The sequence below is a fragment of the Centropristis striata genome, chromosome 23 (genome assembly GCF_030273125.1).
Source record: "Centropristis striata isolate RG_2023a ecotype Rhode Island chromosome 23, C.striata_1.0, whole genome shotgun sequence".
Classification (NCBI taxonomy): Eukaryota; Metazoa; Chordata; class Actinopteri; order Perciformes; family Serranidae; genus Centropristis; species Centropristis striata.
Window position 1 is genome coordinate 21,337,512 of NC_081539.1, and position 24,029 is coordinate 21,361,540.

Here is a 24,029-nt window from a genome sequence, read left to right on the forward strand (position 1 = left end):
CTCGCATCCTCATCACATCATGCACAAATAGACGTGAATGACCTCCAAAGACAATCTGATTCCCCACAGCAATGTGAGGTGTATTCCTTTTCACTTATAAATAAATAAATAAATATATATATAAATAGATACGTAAAATGAAATGCAGAGGGAGTACAAACAGATGAAACGCAGCAGGTTTAAACAGGTCAGAAATGGAGGTAAATTGGAAAGCGGCATGCTGTTGCCTCCCCCGTCGTAAAATATTCTGCCTTCTTCTGTTTGGTGCTTTTCACACCAGTTATATCTCGCCCTCTGTGTCTCTCTTTGATGTCTGTGGGTGACAGGTTTACAGTGTAAACTGCAGAGGAGGGAGGGAGAGAGGGAAGGAGGGAGGGAGGGAGGGAGGGAGGGAGGGAGGGAGGAGAAACGAAGATTTTTTTCCCCCATGTGAGAAACTTGTGGCTTCATTAAAGACATTCCACTGACATGAAGAAGATGGCTGCTTGGGAAGATGCACACACACAAACATCCTCTATTCATGAACAGTGACCCAGAATAGATAATTCCCACTGTGATGGTTAGATAAAGTGACACTGTACAGCTTTATGATCAGTCCTTACAAGCAGATACATTTTCTTGAATAAAATCTTGAGGGCACAATATTGAATACATCAAAGTCTTTTGAAAGAAAAAAAAATGTCTGTGCACCTCCTAAGCTCACCTGGACACGAGTGAGATCCTGGAGGGACAGCTGTTAGACCAAAACAAAAATCTCATCATCACATGACAGCCCTTTCTTTCCCTCTCTCTGTTTCTCTTTATTGTTCTCTATTTCTTTTTTCTTTGTCTGTCGTGCTCCCAGTCTGGCACAGCGGAGCAGAGGATGGAGAATGCCAGAGAGAACAAAGTGTGCTGATAAAAGACACGCCAGACCCTCACACACATGAGATTCATTCCAAAGGCGACATAGAAATTTCATAAAGTACCGATGCAACAGGGACGGAGAAGTGTGTGTCAACTTAGTGTGAGTCAGTGGATACGGCCGTGCTGTCTTTCGGCTCGCTAGCCTTCCAAAGTTGTTTAAGCTCATCACAGCGCAGTCTGTTGACAGAAGGGACGGCAAAATATGTAAAAAATTGGCGTGGGTGAGAAAAACAAAAAATGGACATTCTCTGGTGATCTAAAAATATTTGTTGTGGCTAGGAATCCACAAATTGGGATAAACACCTAATGTGGTTTTTGCTTGTTGCTTAGTGCAACCTTTAAACGTACTAGAATACGAATGTGTGTATGTGTGTTTTTTTTGCATATAATAGTGCCTGACACACACTCTCAAGCACACACATTTGCAATCATGCAATTAGTGACATCCCTGTGGCGCACTACAGTACTTCAGTTTCCACAGTAACACTCCCCAGCACTGATGTCATCAATGCGAGACACAAAGAGCGAGAGACTGCGAAGATGGGAAGGAGAGGCGTTATGAGCTTGTGTCTGCAACGACACAGAAAGGAGAAGGGGAGGGAGAGGTGGGCGTGGGATAAACGGATGAGAGGTGGAGAAGGAGGAAGGAGAAGAAACAAAGAAGCAGAATGAGATGGAGAGAAAGGGGGATAATATTCATGTTGTAAACAAGAAGGTGGGCACAACATTTTAAAGTGAAAATGATGGGAGGAGAGTGGGAGGAGAGGCTTACACCAACATGGGGTGTGGTGTAGAGAAAGAAGAAGACAAAGAAATAGGAGAAGGGACTGGGAGGAAAAGAAGATAGGAGAAATGTGGAGACATAGAAGTTGACTAGTCATCTTCTTTCTTTGTGGTTTCATACATTTGCTTTTGATTTAAAAAAAAAATCCTCATTATTAATTGTTCAGAAAAAGTGGTCATCAGAACTTCAGAACCCTATATTGAAAGGTGCAATATGTAAGATATGTCCATATTTTCAGTTTAAACATTGACATTATCAACAAAATGTGAAAAGTGCCAGTTTTCACAATATGTCAAAAATATCTGTGTTGTGTTCTACTGAAATTAGCATGCTAACCAGCTAATCCTTGCCTATTCTGTCTTGTGATGCTACTGGTGCCTTGAGAGGTGATAGTGAGTCCAGTCTACCCTCAGAGAGGATAAATATGTAGATGCAGCTTTATTGATTCACTACTTGCTCATCAGAGTGCACAGAGAACAACAGCCTGGCAGAGAAAAGGCACGGGTAGAGATTCTTCGATTCTCGTCAACAAGCTGGATGGCATGACATGGATAGCTGTGTTACTGCGACCGGGATGCATGAAAATATTCTGACTTAGCAGGCCACATCGTTTATTCCATGCAAATACCACACTAAGTCATCTCTACCGGGATGGAGCTAGATTTCAGTCCAGTCCAGTCCAGTCCATTTCAACAATCACCTGAATGCAGAATATCAGTTCAGGTGTAGGTTCTAACTTAGTTAAGCTTTCTATACAGTCAAGGATATTGTAAAGTTGATTCAATCTTGAAGATTGTCTTCATTGCATTGAGGAAATATTGCTTCCACAAGGTAATGTACTCCCTTTAAAAACAGTTAAATATCGGGTGTCTTCTGCAACCAGTAAGCAATCAGATTTTTTTTTTTTTTTATCATGTCTTATGAAGGCGTTTTCATTTGATGTGATGCAAACAGAACTGAGGATTTTCAACACCTTTTACACAAGAGAACATCCTGATCAAACCTGGGCATTCACCCAAACACGTGCTGCTTGATTCACATGAAAGAGGTGGTCGTGAGCCACTTTGAAGCAAACCATGAAGAGCTTTGTTTGATGTTGGAGGTCAATTAATTGAGTCCAAACGCAGGAAGGATTGGTATTTTGGTATTATAGGGTGACTGGTTAGATATTTTTTGATGCCTTTTTAAACTGTCTGTGTCCAGCTAAAACATTTTTTGCGATATGATGGGATAAACACATTTGAGTCACTTAAATAACCTGAATCCATGTGTTTTTAAAAGCATGACTTGTTCAACATGTTTCCCATCCAACTTTATATTACTATACATCACATTTTTAATGCATTCCCCAGTACACTGCAGGAATTTATGTCAGGATTTAATGCGTGGGATTTAAATCACACCGTACAGCAGTGCAGAATCCAGAAGCTCAATGAGATGTAGCAGTTGGAGCCAGACACTTTGTACAAAACATTAAATTAATTCATTAACAATCTTAAATTAAGTTTTGCGTTAATCACTTTTTCATTAAACGCTAACTTTGGTTTGGCTTTGGATACATGCGCAGCATGTGTTTGTGAGAACCTTTGGTAAATGCTTGCTGTATTTGAAACACAAATACAGTGTCTTCTTGGCATTCCTGTGCTGTTCCCAATTCATGTGTGTCAAATTACCATCTGTAAGTAAATGGGGAAGAATCGCACTGACAGACGGTATAGCAGTGAATGGGACTCATTTATTGCTACACAGGCGTACTGTACATTATGCAAATCAAACTATGAAGGAGGTGAAATCAGGAGAGAGACAAAAAAAAAACGTTGACAGATGAGAAGAATGATTTTCAGTGACATCAATATGCCACTAAATCACATTACAGAGGGATTGGAATATACGTAAGAATACATATGCAGTTAGGGCTTTAGCTCCCCACCCCTGTTCATTCTCTGCAGCCTCACTTGGTCTCTCTTTGCTCTTTCCTCTATCCTTCTCCAGCCTCTCTTGCTCCTGCTCTTTTGCTTGTCTTGCTGCCATCCAGTCAAACAGTGCTTTCCAGAGGATTTGACACTCATCCCCGCTAACTCACACTGTTGTGCTCTCATGCAAACTACCATTCCCCTGCTCTAATGCTGCCAAACTTACCATCGCTAACAGGTAATGACACTCTATCACATGAGTTTCAAGAAAAAAGATTTCTTCTTTTTTTAGAAAGAGGTGACTTACTCTAGATGAGCTATACAAAATGATATCATAATTAGGGGGAAACTAGGGAAAACAAAGACCCACAAACTGCTCTACCAAAATCACTTTGTCGCCTCGGGTTAAACTGTTGTTTTACAGAAGTGCATGGTGTAAAGTGTGAGGTGTTTGACTCAGAGGTTAGAGTCACTGTGGTGAATAAAGCTTGTGAACATGGGCCAAATGGGGCTTGTCTCTTAGGAGTGCCTGGCCTCTACCTCTTTTCTGTCAACATGTATCAAATCACACCTTGCCAAGAGCAAAGGCTCAACCCTGACTGATCCCTCTCACTTTTCTCCTCCTTTCTCCATTTTCTCTTTTCATCTCTGAGGCTTTCTGTGTTTCTGTGACATTGTGTGTCATTAACTCTGACTGTTGTTTCTGGCTCATTTACTGTTTGGTTGTCTCGGCAGTTAGGAGCACAAGTCGATGGCCAGCTGATTTTAAAAGTAAACTGATGATTTATTCCACTGAAACTAATCCATTTCGATGTGACAATCTAAATAATGTCTGATGAGCCGGTTTACCATTACTGTCTTATTCTCTGAACCTGAGAAGATTGCTGGTAAAGACAATCCCACTGAGAATCAACAACCCACCATGCAGTTCCCAGCTGCTTTAGCTCATTATTCATGTTTGCCAGTCTGTAAAACCACAACAGTGTCTTTTTATATAAAATCTTTGTTTGCCAAGAAGATAGAGACATACTAAGAGACTGTCTGCTGCAAAAATTCTTCCTTCCATTAGTATGAGGACCAGGCTAAAATGCCATTAAATTTTAATTCTTAAGAGAGCAATATGATGTGATACCCATGTTGCTCTGACACTGTTGGTTATAAAGTATATATGTTTGCCATCGTGCTGGTCATAAGCACAAAATAAAGGAATGTCAACTAATGTTCAAGTGGCTTTGAAAAAGGTTTAATATATCTGGTTTTGGAGGATTAAACAAAGACCTTCCTGTGTCACAGAAATCTATTAACTGCATTAGTCGTTTTCATTTTTAACAACGTTAACTGCATGACTGTCAAAACCACAATAATCTCCCTCAAGATCTCTATTTTCTTACCCAGGTGGATCTATTTTTAATCAAATCTGCCAACACCTCCCTGATGGTGCCAGACACGGTTGCTACAGGAGAATTATGTATCTGCAATGCCCCTAATTGTCTCTCTCTTTCTCTCTCTCTATTATATATCTTAATTTGCCTCCATCACCCTATCTCTGTTTTATTGTCTCTTAAGTCGCAGAAACAACACTGGGAGAGCTAATCACACGCAGGACATAAACCATGTTATCCTGCAGCTGAACAAGTCAAGCGTGTATTCAAATGAAAATGCCAAACAAATTTGAATTGATTTTCTCTGTGAATTTGCAAGTAATTACATTATTCAATCAGCCTGTGTTTCGCCTGCCTTTCTCTCCATAAAGCACACATTTATAACAGTTCCTACCTCTCTTTCCATAACTCTCCTTTTTATCTTTCTCTGATTATGGAGCTAATGGCTATGAAAAACTGAAAGTAAAAACTGACCAATTATGTTTGATATTTTTTATCAATTAGGGAATACTGCTCTTGTTGCAAAAGGTCAAATGGAAGAATTTATAAAAATGGGCCATTATGTGGACTTTAATTTTATTCAAAACATTTATTTCGGCAATGTAATAGCAAATGGCTCAGTCAGACTTCCTGTACAGGGGACTGAAACAGAACTTTGCTCTAAAATATTGTATTGAAACCAATAATACTATACATTAAACATTAACAAACTCAACCTGGGCTAATGCACTGCTTCCATATTTCATCATTTAGTATCTGGAAGCTTGCATGTCACAGTTACAGTACATTTTGAAGGGACATGCAGGTGCTTTCTAATCTTACAAGGGGAAAAGAAACACATAAATTATAAACCTTTAAGGATTTTGACAGAACAGATTTACTGATACATCTGCAGGGGCACTGAAGAAAGAAACCCAAACAGACAAACAAACATAAACAAAAACCATTGAAATGGGACTGATAAGTGTCTTTGTGTGAAGGCTTCAATTATCCTGTAATCTGCTGCTGTGTGCCAGACAGACCATCACACTATGGGCGTGATGAGCCTTGCCTGTGGCATTCCTTGTCGTTCTTACAACACTCTGGCAAAACCCAGAGAGGCTCCAAAAGCCCCTCGTCTGAGACTGAGGGTGGCAGGGTTGCTATAGAAACCACCGAGCCCACCAGGAAGCCGAGATAATCAGAGATACCAGAGAGAGAAAGCGGTGATGTCACACTGTACACACATACTGTACACAAAAACACATTTGTAGGAAGAAAAAGAAACACTCACACACACACAATATATAAAAGTGTCTTAATCTATTAGGTTAACCAGAGATCCCTGGACCTTAGATGTGGTGTTGCTGCCAGTCAGTTAGCTTCTCTCATGACCACAGTGTGCTTTTCAAAGCCCAATGCAAGCCTTTGATTTGGTTCTCTCTTCTGCTACTGTATCTCTCTCCCACTCCTGAGCCCCGTTCATATGGAATATTATTTCATTCAAAAAGCATGTACTTGAAAACAGGATTTGGTATCTGTAAATGTAATTCTGTGAACTTGTACATTTACGTTGGTATCTGTCACTGTAATTTTGTGAACTTGTACAATGAAAACTGAAGACTTGCAAGTTCAATTGCTTACACGCATCTGTGCATGCATGCTTACACATTTTTACCACAAGATCTCCAACCTAAATGACACGATAGACCGTGTCAATACTACCCATAACAACACATATGAGCGTTTGTCAAAATGACCCATATGAGCTTTCTATAAATAGCACACATATACATACATGTACGAATCAGGCGGCAATCTCCGTGTCTGAGCATGGAGTCCAACCAGGAAGTGCCTTAAGCCTGCAATCTACCGAAAATTCCAGCAGGGGGTGCTAAGTTTGGCTGCAAAAAAGATCTGCCCATTTATTTCAGTGCAAAATTTGAAAACTTCTCACTTAATTTATTACCTCAGAAAAAATTTTCAGGACAACACTATGGTCTCAATCGCTAGTAAAAAATCTTCTTCAAGACAATTTGATGTCAATCGTTCTAATAATGGCCCCATTTAGAAGAAAATAGAAGATAAAGAATCGTATGATTTGAGGCGTGGCTAGCTTTGATTGACAGGTCACTGACAAGGCGAGCCGTCATCAGGAGAGAAGCAGAGCAATGCGTAACCACGGCAACATGTCAATAAAGTTATATATAACGTTATATAGATAGAAAAGAGGACGTTTACCGATTTGGTCTCCCCTTTCACACTGTATTTTCACTTAATGACAGTTTATTTGAACGTTTTGTTCAGTAAAAATGTCTTGTTAAGCATTTGGTTGGACTAACAGACACTCCAAGGAGTCGCTGATCAGTTTTCTGAGGTAAGTAACATACATTTTGTTTTTGTTTTTTGCTAGCCAAAACTAACATCCCAGTTGCTGCTCCAGATAATGCTAACATGAATTAGCAGTGGCTTCTCTCAGTCGGGTTGCCGGTGTAGAGAGGCGTGTAGTCAGTGTCGTCAGATCCCTGGCGCTCCGCCACAGTCCAAATATGGTCTGCTCCGCGTATCGGAAACAAGATGGCGACACAAGATGGCGACGAGTGTAACGCTGAACTCGAGGCTTCCAACAGGCAGTCCACAAACCAATGGGTGACGTCAGAGTGACTACGTCCATTATTTATATACAGTCTATGGTACGAATTTAGGTTTTGGACAAAGAACTTCCTGGTAAGGTGTTATAGAAGACAGTTTAAAAAGTAAATAAATGTAAGTAAATTCCGGAGGTGCAGTTATGAGGGTGACATGAGCCATGTAAGTTATGTAAGAAATGTAAGTTACGTTAAAAAAACAACCTGAATTACAAACTTTGAGCCACATAAATAAAAAGTAATTTACTTATGTTTTCACATGGGCCATGAAACCAGTTCTTCTGGGTGAAAGTCAGCCATTTGTTCAACCCATCCACCTCCACATTTGCCATTTAAACTCCACATCGCCGTTAATCACTACTACAGCAGCAAGATGGCAGCAGAGGACAGTCTTAAACGTAAATATGAGTCGTATTTCGTTGTCTGTACAAACGCCCTTTATTGTCGTTTTGAGGGGAGGCCAGTCTCGATTTTTTACCACTTTACAATGTGGTAATGTTTGTAAATTGGGTTTTGCATAGAGAGAGGGCGGGATCTCCAGCTTCTGACCAATCAGTATCTGTGGAATACACAGAACACAGTTGGATAGTCAACACTGTCAGTCAACCTGCAACCTGATCCCGCTCCTCTCATTGTTGTCCTCTTCTCATAAACGGATTTTGCAAGCAGAAAATAAAATGTACACCTCTACAAAACTAAGCTTACAGATACAAACACAATTGTACAAGCATACAAAGTTCCAGTTCCAGATACAAACATAAATGTACAAGTTTACAAATATACATTTACAGATACAAAACCCTGTTTTCAAGCACATTCTTTTTAAATGAAATATTATGTCATATGTTTAAAACATGCAGTCCATCCCTGAAATGTTCAGGAACATTTCCTGCACGGGATCAAGTGTGACTGGGAGCAGGATTTTCCACCTCAAGACCTATTTACATTCATGACGGTATGGCTGTTTTGAGAATAAAAGCAGTAAGATAGTAATACAAGCCCATAAAAGGTTACGCTAGTCTGCAAAAAGATGCTTTCATGTGGAGCAAGAGAACCAAACACAAAACTCTAGCCATGACATATTTGAATCCTGACATTTTCCTAGATCACGAAAAACATTACTTGTCTCTGAAAATTGTTGAAAATTACTTACATTACAGGAACATTGGTTCACGTAATCACTATCAGTGCTTGAATGGTTTTCCAAGTAATTTACTTTGTGTGGACGGGTCTTTGACAAGATATTTTCTACCTGTTATTCACCACTTTATTTCACTAACTGGCACCCAGCATTGTCTTTCCTCATTGTCTATTTTCTCACAACATGCATAACTTTGCCTTAGGTAATTTAATTATAATGAAAATGACTTCACCCTGTATTTAAAAAAAAGAGAACTACATTGCAGCAGTCTCCACAACCACAGCCCACACTAGTACCATCACGTGTGACAGCTGTAGTAAATTCTGGTCATTTTAGACCACATGCATGTAAAGCCTCATTTAAAATGTCGGCTCATTATATAGACCTGATCTGAGTTTGTGGTTACCAATTAATGGTCTCAATGGATGACACATTTAATGGGATAAAAATCGCCCAACAGCACCAAAGTTCTCCAGCTGGAACAAGCCAGTCGAGCCATCATATGATTTTACTATGAGGTGACTACAGGCTGACATTAAACTACTTCTAATTGGCAAGGTTATAAAAGTTTTGGATTTTTCATTAGTTTTAGTTTTAATTTTGTTGTGAATTTTTGTCTTCAAATTCAGTTAATTTTAGTTAGTTTTTAGAGTGAGTTTTCTAGTTTTAGTTTAGTTTATATTTTTTGAAAATGCTTAGTTTTAGTTTAGTTTTTATTAGTTTTAGTGTTAGTTTTTGTTTTTTTGTAATGGGCTATGTGTTGGCTGCAGGATTCAAAGAGGTCATAATAAATTTTGCCTTTATTTCCTTTGGTTTATCCATCTCAGCCCCAATAAGGTTATTAACTCTTACAGTTCTAGGTGTTTTGAATTTTGGTTGGAGTGTAGACATCCCAGTCTCAGTAAACATATTTACTAATGTGTTCCTGCATGTTCAAATAGAAACACTGAATTATGAATGAAAAAAGTTGACAAAAACGAAAAAACTAAGGAAATTTTTACTATAATTTTAGTTCGTTTTAGTTAGTTTTGTAACCACGCAATACAGTTTCAGTTAGTTGTCGTTTTTTTTTTAAAACTCTAGTTTTTATTTTTATTTCAGTTAACAAAAATGTTTTTTCAATTCTAGTTTTCGTTATTTCGTTAGTTTTCGTTCACTATAATAACCTTGCTAATTGGAGCAACTTACTATAGGCTTTTTACCTCTGTGTGAGATCACTTGAACACAAGCTCTTGACTTGCATACTCTCAATAGGATCAATGCATCAAGACCAGACTGCAGCAGAATAAGAGAAGACAATCACAGATGAAAATGGGCTTCAGGCTGCTTTTCACAAACAACTGAGCATAACAGTGACCAGATGTGTGCAACTGTAAAGAGATTAAAAATGACAGTGATCCATGCAGTCATTGTCTGACAGGTCGGGGGGTGCTTCACTCCCACTTATCATCTCTTAGAAAAGTTTTCGCCAGTACTCACCAATGAGCTCTTTGTTCCTGATGTCCAGGGCCATGTTTCTGAGAGCGGTGGCCACGGCACACACCACCTTGTCGTTGTCTATCCTCAGTAACTCCACCAGGATGGGAAGCCCCTTCTCCTTACGCACAGCAGCCCGGATGTACACCGACCACTGACGGGGAGAAATCAGCGGGAAGATAGTTAAATGCGTGAATAGAAGTGGTGCAATAATATATAAACAGTCCCAGGGTGCACTTGTGGTGGTTAAAAACAAATGCGCCCAAACCCAGGCAGATCACACCCTCTGTTTTATTTATTTTTGTTTCTCTCTCCCTCTTGGTTTTTTTTTTTGTCTTCTCCTCATGCCGTCCCCTATTCCTTTTGTGTTTTTATTTTCTATTTTTTTTCTAAATCAATTTAATCCATTATTGTCTTTGTATTTGTTTGTATGGCAATCTTGTTTATGTAGTATGCACAAACTTGTATATAAGAGAGAAAAAGTATTTTTTATCATTATTATTATAATTATTATTATTTCATAACAGAAAGATTGTAGGAATTTTGTCACAATGTTCAGCACTGTTAATATTTACAACGGTGTCCAAACAGCATTGTAAAAGATAATACAAGATAATACAAGAGACAGGCCTTCGTAACAATACCAAACCCATATTATAAAAAAAATACATTTAAACTTTTTTTTTTGTATTGAATGAGTGAGGGTCTGAATACAATAGATTCAATATTTCAACATACTACGTAATTGTCATTTTCAAAAAAATCTAATTGAATGTTTTTGCTCCAGTAATGTATTATAAACGATTTCTGATTTTTAAATGTAGGTGCTTTCTTATTTCCTGGTTTTGCAATATGAGCTTATGACAAAAAAACTAAGAATTTACCATTCAATTGTGTAACTTGTGTACTTTGTGTAGCTTGGTCCTTACTAGGAACTCACTATGTCCGTACCTCTTTGTTGTGTAATTGGTTATATTTACTCATACATTTTTATTCTTCCACTGTTACATTGTCAAAATGGTGACTATTTTTTCTTCTTTAACCAGACAGACTCAGAATAGATTGTGAATTAAGTAGCTTCAGTAGGAAAAATGGAAAAGAGACAGACGAAGCACAATGGATGAGGTCGAGTGGGAGATGTTATATTCAGGGTCAATAGGAGAGGGGCTGAGGCATTACACTGACTCACAAGTGATATACTGTAAGAGGGAGAATTACATGAACCAGAGAAGAGTTTTGAGCTCAGAGACCACTCTATCCTCCCTCAATAACTATCAAGGTACGCGTAAATGGGCTACTTGACCCTAAACGGCTCAAGTGGTGCGGCCTTGTGGGTCAACTGTAGAAGACTGGGGATGGGCTAAACAGCCAAGAATGGAGATCAGTAAGTGAAGTGTGAAGCTAAAATGAAAGAATATTTAGGGGTATGTTGAGGTTAAAACACAGAACTGTTTTTATAGAGACCAAAATGGGGAACTGTGGTTCATATAATCATTTCAGGGAATAATTCACCCTTGGAGGGAAATGATGATAATGTCTTAACCAAGAGCTTAGTGAACAGTGTCGAGTCTGCCAGCAGCACGCCAACACAAACGGTTAGCAGCGCTGTTCTCAAAGTCAGGAGAGGGAGTTTGCTTAAAGGAGACACAACAGAGCACACACAAGAAAAATGTGATCTCCTCAAGACCACCTGCCCCCATCATTTCTCCTTCTCTGTCGTCTTTCTATAGTCTCCATTGTGTTTCTCTGTCCATTCCTTTGCAAATACAAATACTTACTAAACTAAAATCAGATACACACACCTCCCACACACACTTACAGGACCACAGAGACATCCCCCTCACCACAGTGTGCTTCCCTGTCTGCATCTCCCTCTAGAGTTAAAGTTTTTACATTCAGCAAAAGCAGTGTAACCTTATAACATTTCCATCAACATTCCCAAATAGATTTTTTTTTTTACAACCAACAATGCCTGTTAAAGTTTCCGAAGGTCACTCCAAGGTTACACCATCTCACTTTCCACGTTTTACCCCAATATACACGTTCCTCAAGGCTGAATCTGCCATAGTCTCCAATATGACCGTGTGACTTATACAATATTACCATCTAGCTGTTTCCATCAGTCAGCTGTTGTTGAACCCCGGCTGTGCTCCCTGGTGAGTTCAGGCTTGGAGCCTTTACATTATTACAGTAATTGCATTGCTGCCGAACAATATTATATACTATAGAACACATAAAAACATGGGATTGAGCTGGAAATATATCAACGTCAGCAGGATGGTGCAGAAAGCAAATGGAACATTTTTCCAACTGATTGAGTCTTTGAGCTGTTTATCTTCTTTGCGCTGTGGCATTTACTGCAACCAAGTAAGCCTTTGAATTTGTATCAAGACTGAAATGAACTATAACCACATGTCCAGGGTTAAAAAAAAGGCATCACCATCCTTTTCTAAGAATCTATCACACCACACAACCTTTTAATAAACAGATGTCAAGCCAGAGCCATGCTTTGAACTGCTTTGTTGAGTGTAAAATGAAGATCTAATGGTACAAGCTAAAGGGTGACACAAGAGCAGATTTTCACTCCTGTCTCATCCCAAAAAACTCCTGTCCTGTCCTAACCCCATGTCAGACTGAAAAAAGGAAAAAGAAAACTCCAGTCTAACTACCGGAAGAATGTCTCCATTAATTTTGTTTTTGTTTTATATCAGTATCTTTATCTGATTCCTGTCCCAGTCACTTGATGAAAAGCAAAATTGACCCTGATACTGTGGAAACTTAAGGAAACTCTGTGACCTCCAGAATTCCCCAAAAGTGTCAGTCGCTAGTAGAGAGGTAGAACACCCCAGTATTACTGTCTGGGTGCAGAGCAGTTTCTAAAAAGGACTAATTCATTGCACGCACACATTCACAGCAGTTTGTCAAAATTAAAATATGAATTTGTGGTTTATTTGCATAAATAATGTGCACCGATTGTTCAGCCCTACATTCACTGAAGGACAAGCTCATGATGAATCCCGTCCTTTCACTCGAATGTACAATTAAGTGAATAGAAACACACATTTACAGTTTCCTGTGTTTACTTGCTCTATTAAGAACAGTTAAAGAATTGCAAGAGCAGCGTGAGATCCCGCATTGCCAGAATCAGTCACTCTGAGGTCACAACACCAGTGCCTGCATGTGGTTTACAGTATATTTGCATGATTATACTCCAGCGTGCGTGACAGAGAAAGTCCCAAGTGAGGGAATAAGATAAAGTAAGGAGCTTGAAAAACATTTTAAATCTAGCTGTTACCTTCCAGCTGCCTGCGGCCAGGTTCTGCAGAGCCCCGGCTGCTCCCTCCAGGGTGTCGGGATTAGAGCATTCAGACAGCAGGGTGAGGTAGGGCTTGACGATGGTGGGGTGCCACAGCATCTGAACCCCTTTGGGGGGCTCTGCCGTGTCTGGAAAGGGGCCCACACCATCCCACTGTAACAAAAAAAAAGAGACAGGGATTTTATTAAAGAAGAGATAGCTGAGTGAACACTGTAAACTCTTGTTGTTTGTAGGTGTGTTTCAGCTCTGACCACACTCAGCAGGAGTGAACTCTGTGATGTCACAGGGTCCTGGACTACACCTGTACATCACTGCAGCAAGGTGAAGAGTTAAACTACTGGAGTTCAGTTAAAACAAGATGATGGCGTTACACTAAACACACCTCAGCGGAGGAGCTCAAAGGAACAGAGAGCACCATTCATTTTGTTTTCCTCCTCTTCCCGTTTTCTTTTGGGAATTCATCCGATTCTATAGCTGCAATATTCATGAAAAAAAGATATCTGTGCATGAGTATTCTCATGTGTCTGAGTGCACGCGTTACGGCATCTCCACTCGGTACACCCCGACCTCTTAAAAAGTCAAAGAGACACTGAGTAAATTGCTCCCTGTCAACTTGCTACATTGGAGAGAATTGTGATGGAGGAGAGAGGTGCGTGTGAAAACAAAGACTACGACAGATTGTTTTCGCTCTTACGCTTGCTTTGAGAAATAAACCCGAAGCTCCACACCTTTCTTTCCCTTTACCTCCATCCTCCTCCACTACAATGGAGTCCCTTGATGTCTGAACCTCTTTTGTTGAGTGACATGCCCACACCTCTTTCACATAGACATGAACCCACAGCCAACTGTCTTTCACTCTCTCCTCTTTCATATTTCTTTCCTCTCCTCTCCTCTCTCTCCTGCTTGCCATTAATATCTTGTCCCCCTTTTCTCTCCTTGTTGATTCTCTCTCTCTCTACCTCTCCCTTGAATTCTCACTCTCTTTTCTTGCTTGCCTCCCTTGCTCCTTAATTTCTTATTCTATTTCCATCCTTCTCTCTCTCTCAGTTCTCAGTTTTTCCTCTCCCTATCGACCTTCTTGGTTTCGCTCTACTGCTTCCCCTCCTCCTCTTGTCTCAAGGTAAACTAGGCTAGTGTGTGTCTTGAGAGAGGTGCTGTTTAGTGTGTGTGTGTGTGACTGTGCGTTTGTGCATGTTTTCATCTATACATAGATCCTCTGATCATAAAATCAAAGGCGTCTTATAGTTTGAATGTGTGTAGAGGCAAAGCAAGAGGCATCAACTCTCTCACAGTAGCGTACTTTCTGTTGCCTAGAGACATTCTACATGCTCAATCTGAATGTATAATGTTCATTTGTGTATCTAAAACTCATTTTTAATATATATATATATATATGTGTGTGTGTGTGTGTGTGTGTGTGTGCATCAGAACAAGAACATTTTCATGTTCATGTGCAGCATTCAAATGAATTCCATATTGTCTCACTAATTTAATATTGTTATATCCTGTACCTGCATGGTTAGAAATAAAAAAACACCAAAGTTGCCACATTCACTACAGCTTTAACTCTACAACAGGCGTTTTCCGAACCAAGCAGTTCTGGGACCACCGTGAGAGGAGCTGCCCACCAGGGAGCTCCCTTGGGAACTGCATTCCTTCAAGGGCTTTTTTTCTGTTTGCATTCACACCGCCAACAGTTACATATAATTAATATTTCTGCATGACATACAAAAACAACAATCTCATCTCATCTACTACATGAAACTAGGTGCCGTTAATGGACCTATAAGCAGGTTTGCCAAAATTGTGTTGGATTTCCCCTGTTGCATATATCCTCAGTAAAGCCTGGATGTCACTCTCGCTCCATTTGTCCATCTTTTTTTTCCTTCAAACTGTGTATAAATAATGGACGAAATCACAGAGACATCACCCATTGGTTTGTGGACGGTGGAAGGGTCAAGATAGATAGGACCAGACTTCTTTTGCAACCGATGTTGGCAACCCCTGTTGGATTCTTTAAATAATGCAGGCTTAAGGCACTTCCGTGTTTGCTTCACTGCTCATACCGGGAAGCTGTCATCTGTCTTGTGACTACTCAAGATTCAGGCCTAAAAAATTCCCTCAAAAGTGTCCTCAAAGAAATGGGGCGTTGTTGCAGTAAGGGCACAATAAAGAGGTGGTTCTGAGAAGTATAAAAAAAATCCAAAACACACATTGTCTGCTGTGGGGATATTAATCAGGTTGTTGAGTTGCAGCTGTCCTGTTTAATAATGCCAGTAAATTAAATAATACATTCACATTCAAGTTATCCGGTCAGACAGCTGGATACCAACATTGCTATCCATTTATCAAGTGAGAACACGAGATGATCTGCCATCTGTGTTGTAGTTCTGGGGCAAGAATGTGAATTCAGCTTCTGTTGTTTGGAAAGTTGTATTTTTATTACAAATCAGAAATCTGTAGAATATCCCAGATAACAAAAGCCTATGAGTGTGTGTTCCAGTATCCATTAGGAGAATTAAGGTCCATTTCAGGCTCCCATGCTGCTCCATGGCCTTACTGTCTGAACCTCTAATAAATGATTAAGGAGACTACATTACAGTCTAACTCCCTGAGTATCTCTCCCTCACTTGGTCTCTCTCTCTCCCTCCTGCCTGGTTTCTTCCCTACATCATTTCCCTGTCTCTCTCTCTGATCCAGTCTCTTGGCTCCTACCCATGTTTTTTAGTCTGTGCATGTCTGTCTCTCAAAGTGTTATACCTTCCGGGTCCTCCTGCTTAGCCCTGTCAGCATCCAGCTCTACCTGTCTCACTGTCTATCTCTCAATGTCTACCAAAAATATAAATATGTATAGAAAATGCAAACACACAAATATGGATTTACTGTCCTACCTGAATCACACAGGTTCTAACAAATGAATGGCCCGTGGGTTGTGCAAAGCTTGGGCTCTGGTGGAATTACATTAGCTTGGAGAGCCAATGGCCAATAATGGAGGAAATAAAACAAATGCATAGCTCTTGGCCTCAGGTTTGCTTTGGGTCTCTGTTTTGGAGTCAAGGACAATTCTTACATGCAAGCTCAGAACCTCAGCAGGTCAGTGAAGTCTTTTGACTTCATAAAAACACGAGGTCTTGTCCATGAAAACCTTAACAGTCTGAAAAAGGCATAAAAGAATAAACAGCAGGGAAGAGGCAGAGTTATAAAATAAAAACTTGGAATGATAATAAATGTTTGAAATATAGAAAATATGAGAAAAGAAAAAGCAAAGCATTGGCTTATGAGGCAATACATTATAAAAGAAGCCAATGCTCTTCAACTCCTGCTTGCATAATACTCTGTGATCTGTGATTTTTATCCCTGTTTTCCACTATTTACCACACATGTCCCCATTGAAGGCACGGCTGCTTCAACCACTCACTCTTCTCCTTGCCTTCCTGCTTCATCATTAAAGTCCTCTTCTTTTTGCACCCATGTGTATTTATAAAGATGGGGGACAAATAAAAGTAAATACAGAATAAACAAGTGGCGTAAGAGAATGAATGCAGATTTTTCAGCACAAGGTCACTGAATATTAATAGTAATAAAAAAGATTTGAATCATATTCTCGGGCCTTTGCAGTCACATGATGCCAACCCCATTGACCACCTATAGGACATTTTTGAATTAGTGCGCTCTCAAAACCATATTGGAATCTATGCCAATAACCATTTAAGTTATATTAGTTGCAGTACACCATCAATTTTTAATTTAAACGTGAATGAAACAATTAAAGATGAAGATATCCGTTATTTCCTTGCTCTCATCATCTCACTTTATCTCCATCCTTACCTGATCCGCCCCCTTCTTTTTCTTCTTCTTCTTGCCCCAGCAGCCAGAGCTCTCTCCGTCGCGGCCGTTGGCGTCACAAAGCAGGCCATCCAGCTCCTCCAACCCCCCCTGCTGGCCGTGGGACGTCTCGGCAGCCAATCGGTAGGACAGGTTCCTCAGGATGCAAACACAGTTCTCTACAGTCTGGAGATAAAGAAAGCCGGGAGAGATGAAGTGAAGTAGGAGGAAGAGAGGGTGGGGGAGAAGGAAGAGGAGATGAAAAAAAGAAAGATATAAATGAATAAAGTGGGAAAGTGAGGTGGGAGATTTGTTTTTGATGCCGTTTAATGAAACATCTCGCTTGAAAACACAGAGCAAAGTCAAGTCAAAGCTTGCTGATAAAAACCGCCCACTCTCACACTTTTACACTATCGGCCTTCCACCCCCACCCACGAGCCAGACAGACGGAGAGAGTGAGAGACGCTGAGAGGAAAGAAATATAATCTCACAGGTAATATGCTTCTGTATTTTGTTAGCTATGACTTTGAAATTAGATTAGAAGAAACTCAGGTAAATGAGGAAAAATGACAAGCCCGATATATTGCATCACACCCCATTAAACACCAAGTTTAGAGGCGAACCCGCCAGCCGAGGACCGCGCGAGTGTGCCTGCATGAGAGCAAACTAATTCTACACTGATGGCGCCTATGCTTAAGTGTGTACTTTTGCCGAGTGTGTGTGCTTGCATAGTATCACTGAGAAAGGGGAGTCATCGAGTCAACAGAGTGGAAATTAACAAAGACAAATCATCAATCTTCTCTCTGTCTGACCGTTGGTTTACACAAAAACAACTAAGCAGTGTAATTGAACAGCCTCAAGAGAGGCAACAAACAAAACAATGTCTCACTCCAGCGATCTGCAGTCATGTCTGAAATTCTATTCACATGCTATTATAGAATGATGTAGCAAGAGTTACATTTTATTTACAATTTACTTTGACATTTCATATTTCGATCTGTTAGTTCACATTTATCCAGTCCCCCTGTTCTTTCCAGCTGCGTGGTTTAGGGAATAAAAAGACTGTTGATTCTGGTTTTTAAAATCATTATTTGTTACTTCTCGTCTCCGCGGGAAGGTAAGAGATCAGGGTCAGGTACCGAACAGCCCTACAACAGAAGTCCCACACTTATTAATTTCACAAGAATCCACAAAAAAATAAATAATACAACACTACAGCTATTTCTGATGAGGAAAGGTTTTGCCTGTGTGACCTTGTGCTTCTTTCCACACTGTGCTTTTAGAATCTGCTGGTCCAAAACACACTTCTGAGACACTAGACGGCATACATTAATGGACTTGCAGTCTCCCTGCAGTAGCAACCACATTTAATGCAGGCTGTTAAATATCAACATCATATAATCTATAAAATGTCAGCACTATATTGCTTGTGTATGTAGAACGATGTACTTAGTCTGTTAGGTCTTGCACCATCATTTTAAATTACTGTATCAGTTAAGTTAATTGGATCTTAGCTGTGTGCCAGTACATACTGCGAAACCTATTTAAACGTCTCTAAAACTTCCTCACATCCGTGCAATTCCTTTACAGCGTAATGGCAGTAATCTGTAGATTGTGTTTAATGGGACAATCGACTATAAAACATAATTGTCACATTACATTTTGTGAATATTCCTCTGATGTTGCGCATTTCTGTCTGGATCTGTGAACATGAAAGGCAAAGATGAGAGAGCCGAGACGGTCTTGATGATCAAAACCTGCACGACCCTGAAAGTGATGGGGAATTTTTTGGGGAGAGCAATAACCGAGACAGAACTGATTATACACGTATATGGGCAAATGATGTGGTAGATAATCAGTTACTTGAACAATCTCGGCATGTTTTTTCATTAATGTCTGTTTAGATAAATGTTACAAAAACATATTTAAAAAAATAATCTGCATAGTATTAGCAGCAGTGGAGCTACCAGATATTAATTATATGTTGTTGATTTCTTAATATCTATTTTCTAGCAGGTATTTTTAGTCCAACACCTAAAGAGAAAAATGAGTGAGAGGAGGTAGTGTGGACAAAGCAGGTGTGCAAAAAATGAAGCAAAAAAGGCAGTACTAATTGAGCACATGGCTAATGTTCATCGCTATTTCAGCAGTGGCCACGTGCTGGCTCACCTGCCAATCAGTCTTTGTTACTGTGGCGACAGCAGTACTCCAGTGGTGACTGCAGTCAGATGGTGAAGAGGGGCGGGCGGTTAAGCAGTGATTAAGGATGGCCATTTAGAGAGGCTGGGAGACAGGGAGACCTTGAGAAGTCAGCCATCCACAACACTGTTTATGTAGTATTGACTGGCCCCCACGTACTGAACACACATATACACTCCAGCATGAACGCGTCCTCACACAGAAGAAAAAAAGTGAACATAAACCCGCTCAACTTTGACTACTGGCAGAGCTAAATTGGCAGCAAGAAGTGCTGCAACACTTTGAAATTTGAGAGCTTTAATTTGCTCTAAATAAAACATGTTGATGAACTGCACGCTCCTTGAAAACTTTAATTCGTCTTCCTTGTGGCTGCTGGCAGCGGGAGGAGGTTCAGCCATTGTTGTTTTTTATTTCTCACCTCCTGTGCTATGAAAACATTTCACCAGTTTGTGTCTACGAGAGAGGGATCGAGACACTTTTCTCTCTTGCAGCTGAACTTAATGATTTAGTTTGAAATCTTTCTGCATGATAATCTTTAAGTACAAAACACAACGGATGGAGACGCAAAGACAAATAAGCATGAATGAATTTGACACACACACGCACCTTGCTGTCGATCTCGTTGCTACCCAGAGAGGTCTGGATGACGTAGAGCAGAGCATCTGTCAGGCCGTCACACTCCCTCATCCTTCGTCTCGCCTCCTCACCTGCAGAGCTTACATTCCTGCAACACACACAGAAAAAACACTGGTTAGAGTGTGTGTGTGTGTGTGTGTGTGTGTGTGTGTGTGTGTGTGTGTGTGTGTGTGTGTGTGTGTGTGCTTGCCAAATAGAAAGAGAAAAACAAATGGGCAAAGAAGGAGAGTTGGTGAGGAAGGAAGATAAGACAGGAAGACAGATGAAAGAAAAAAGAAAGCTGGTAACGAGAGGTGTAGAATAACTGAGAGAGAGAGAGAGAGAGAGAGAGAGAGAGAGAGAGAGAGAGAGAGAGAGAGAGAGAGAGAGAGAGAGAGAGAGAGAGAGAGAGATACCGGGGAACCTGGCAGCTCTCCCTAAACTAAACAATTGAAAAGGGAACATTAAAATTCTGGATACATCTCAATCTATGCCCCGAAGGCTCGCTTCAATTTAAAGCACTTGACTTGAGTCCAAAAAAAGAAGAGGGAAAAAAAAAAAAGCTGCTTTAGTCAGACAGTTGGTTCCTGAACTTCACAGCCAGCACTCACACCAACGCTGCTTTGATAATTTTACAATATTGTACCATTTATTATTAGTCGCTTTGCCAATATGATGCACAGGAAAAATAAATAGAATTTTAATTGAACTGAAGGTACAGGTGGGTGGTGTTGGGTTGGATTTGTTTGGGTTTCAACATGGAGCTGTCTGTGATAAAGATACACTCAATCACAGACATTGACTCATTTGTCTGTGTCAATAAACTTAATATGAAGCCGAGATGTGCTGCATCAGACTGAACGATGTATTTCCTTTTCTTAACAGAAGCCAGAATAGAAGCAGCTCAATGGTTATGTAACTCAACCCCCCAATATCCATTGATCAGAGCACAGTGGACTGACTCTACAGGGAGTAATTATGATGCTGTATGATATATGTAAATTCACTAGGAAACACTACATGCGGTTGCCATAACGTTGGAGTAGTTTTGTTTTCAGACAAAATCCTCTGTTAATTGTGGTTTCATTTTCATTGTAATATGTTTGGAAGAGATTGATTAATAACATTTAACACTGTCAAGAATAAATCATATTGTCACAATCATTTCATGGAAAGAGGTAAAAAATATTCTATTCCAACTTTATAGTGATTGAGTAATACGTGGAAATGTGTAGAATCTCCTACAGTATGTAATATCAGCAGAACAATTAAGAAATAAAGTAATATCTATCTATAAATTCAGGAGTCTGTGTGTGTGTACACTGCAAAAAAGCCAACGTGTATTTTTGGGCCTAAAACAGTGATTTAAGTTGGTAAAACTTGGAAATATAAATGATTGACATTTAGGGCAATTATGTAAGTTAGCACAACAAAGGAAGCCAGTTGTCTGCTCAAAAACAAGTTTGTGAGTTGTTGTTACTTATATCTTTAAGTTGGGGTTCATAACAAGGGACAATAGTTCTGCTAATTCTTATTTCTTTGTTGTGAAATGCGGGAAAGCGGTGAAATTCGGTCATTAGCGAAAGCTAGCGTCTAACTGATGCTAGCGGCTAACTGATGCTAGTGGCTAACTGATGCTAGCGGCTAACTGATGCTAGCGGCACTGCTTGTTACAGCTACAAGAGTAGCCTTTAGCGTATCAATGCTAACTCAAAATTGTGGTCGCAACATTAGCTGACATTTCATAGCGCCGTTACAATCGTGCCAATTCAGCACATTGCAGAAGTTAGCAGAAGTAAGGATTAAAAGTTATTACAATGTAAAATTATAAGTCAGTACAACTTACAGTTGAGTTGACAAAAAATTGTTGAAATTTGTTGCCTTGAAATTTTGAGTTCACCCAACTTTTCTTTATTTGCAGTGTATGTTTGTTAGTAGAGTTTCTTGGCAAAAATCCCATCATTGACGTCACACTTGGCAGGTGTGTTGCTGAGGACCTAATGAAGTGCAATGCTTAAGATGGTTACATATTGTAACCGAGAATGGTGTGGGTGTGTATGCGCAGCACAAGTTAAGCAAGTTAAATGCTGTATTTCCTCAATGATAAACTCATTATTTATTATATAGTCAAATTAATTATTTCTGTAAACTTCAAATGGGAGATTGTTTAATCTTTATCTGTCTCACTTAAATTGTGGCAGTATACATTATACATTTCTGCAAACATAACCCCTACAATTGGTAGAAGTAACAATTACATTATGGCAGGTGTATTGTTCAAGGCCTAAGGATGCACAGTATCACATGTGAAGTTGTGTGGCTGAGCATTTCTGCACAAAACTGTATGTTGCACCTGCCCCAATGGGCACAGCACCACTATTTCAATTAATGAATAGCTTGGAAAGGAGCTTTGCCAGAAATAGGAGAAGAGATCATTTTGACATAGAGTATAAACTTTACATAACGACACAATAGCAGGCAGGTTTGTACTCAAAACGCAGGCAACTTCACACACAGCTTTTTTTCTCAGAAGTTCCTGAAGTTCATTTTCCAAAGACAGCTTAATAACTCCCTCAGTCAATCTCCGGCTCAAAAACAAACCCCCCCTGAAAACAAATAAATAAAACATTCTCTGAAATATGAAAGAAAGAAATGTTTGTAAGTGAGTGTGTCTGTGTATCATGTTGTAGACAGCCTTTAGGGAAATCAATGTTAGAGCCATAGCGAGCATAAGTTAATATGTGTGTGTCTATGTGTAAATAGCAAAGATACAAATGCATACACACAGTCTTCAAAACCCTGTCACAAGCACTCAATTTATTTCCTCCGCATAGTCATAAAGTGAAAAATCAATTCTTGTCAATTCTGTTCATAGTGACAATAGAAAGAGAGAGTGGTGTCCTCTAAAATTGTTATATTACACAATATTGTCACTATTAGTGTAGTGTTAGCTGTAGAATAAGAACACATTGCTCCAGTTGGCTGTCTCCATGGTGCAATTTATCACTGAGGGACCCAATTTGAATTTTGTGTTTAGATGATGTGTACTTGTTAGCTTACTAATTACGTTACCCAGAAGTTGCTTGTAGCTATACTTTAACATAATCAAACCACAAGGCTGTTTCTTTGCTGGAGCCTTGAAAGGGGACAAAGGTTTAATACAAGGGAAAAGACCACTTAGAAGAGTTTGCAATACATGTCAATGTCATCACACCCTTCCATTATGGCCTTTAGCTACAATACAACTGTGTGAATATAAAGCCCTGGCTTAATGGCTCTGTATTTACTGGTTGTTACACACTGAACTTTTATTTGAGGATGGCATGACAATGAACCTCCATTATGCCGCTTTAGCGATAAGAGGATATGGGTGCAGACAGCTGGCAAAACAGAAAGAAAGAAATCAAAAGAATTAACAAACCAATTATTGAAGTTTGGTAAGACGAGTTTAAATATTGTTCTTTAAAGGTGACATGTCAAAAAAACAGATGAGAGCGACAATAGAGGTGTGAACGACGAGGCGAAGTGATGCTTTGAATGAGTAAGTTCATCCATCACATTGGCATTATAAAGAGATCACAGCGTTTTAAACCAGTCTATGAGATGAGGTCAATCATTTATTGTACTGATGAGAAAGAGAGAAACGAGCAAGAGAGACGAAGACACAGGAACTCAATTAAAACTTCAAGAGAAGGTCAAGTCATTTTCACCCGCTTTGAATACTAATGAGCAAACAAGCACACATTGGAAAACCCACCAAGTAAAGACACAGCTCTCTGTCAAGGCCTGTAAAACAACAGAGATTGAGGTTTCCATCTAGTTCTTTGATCCTTAGCCTTATCACG

The 24,029-nt window shown here is 39.7% G+C and overlaps 1 protein-coding gene across 1 annotated transcript in view; it reads right to left on the reverse strand.

The window, feature by feature from the left end:
• Positions 1–24,029, reverse strand: part of ctnnd2a (catenin (cadherin-associated protein), delta 2a) — a 272,893-nt gene that overhangs the window by 31,813 nt on the left and 217,051 nt on the right. The window contains 4 exon segments of the mRNA XM_059326789.1: positions 10,233–10,383; positions 13,525–13,698; positions 17,374–17,556; positions 20,176–20,293. Of these exon segments, the coding sequence (XP_059182772.1) occupies positions 10,233–10,383; positions 13,525–13,698; positions 17,374–17,556; positions 20,176–20,293 (626 nt within the window).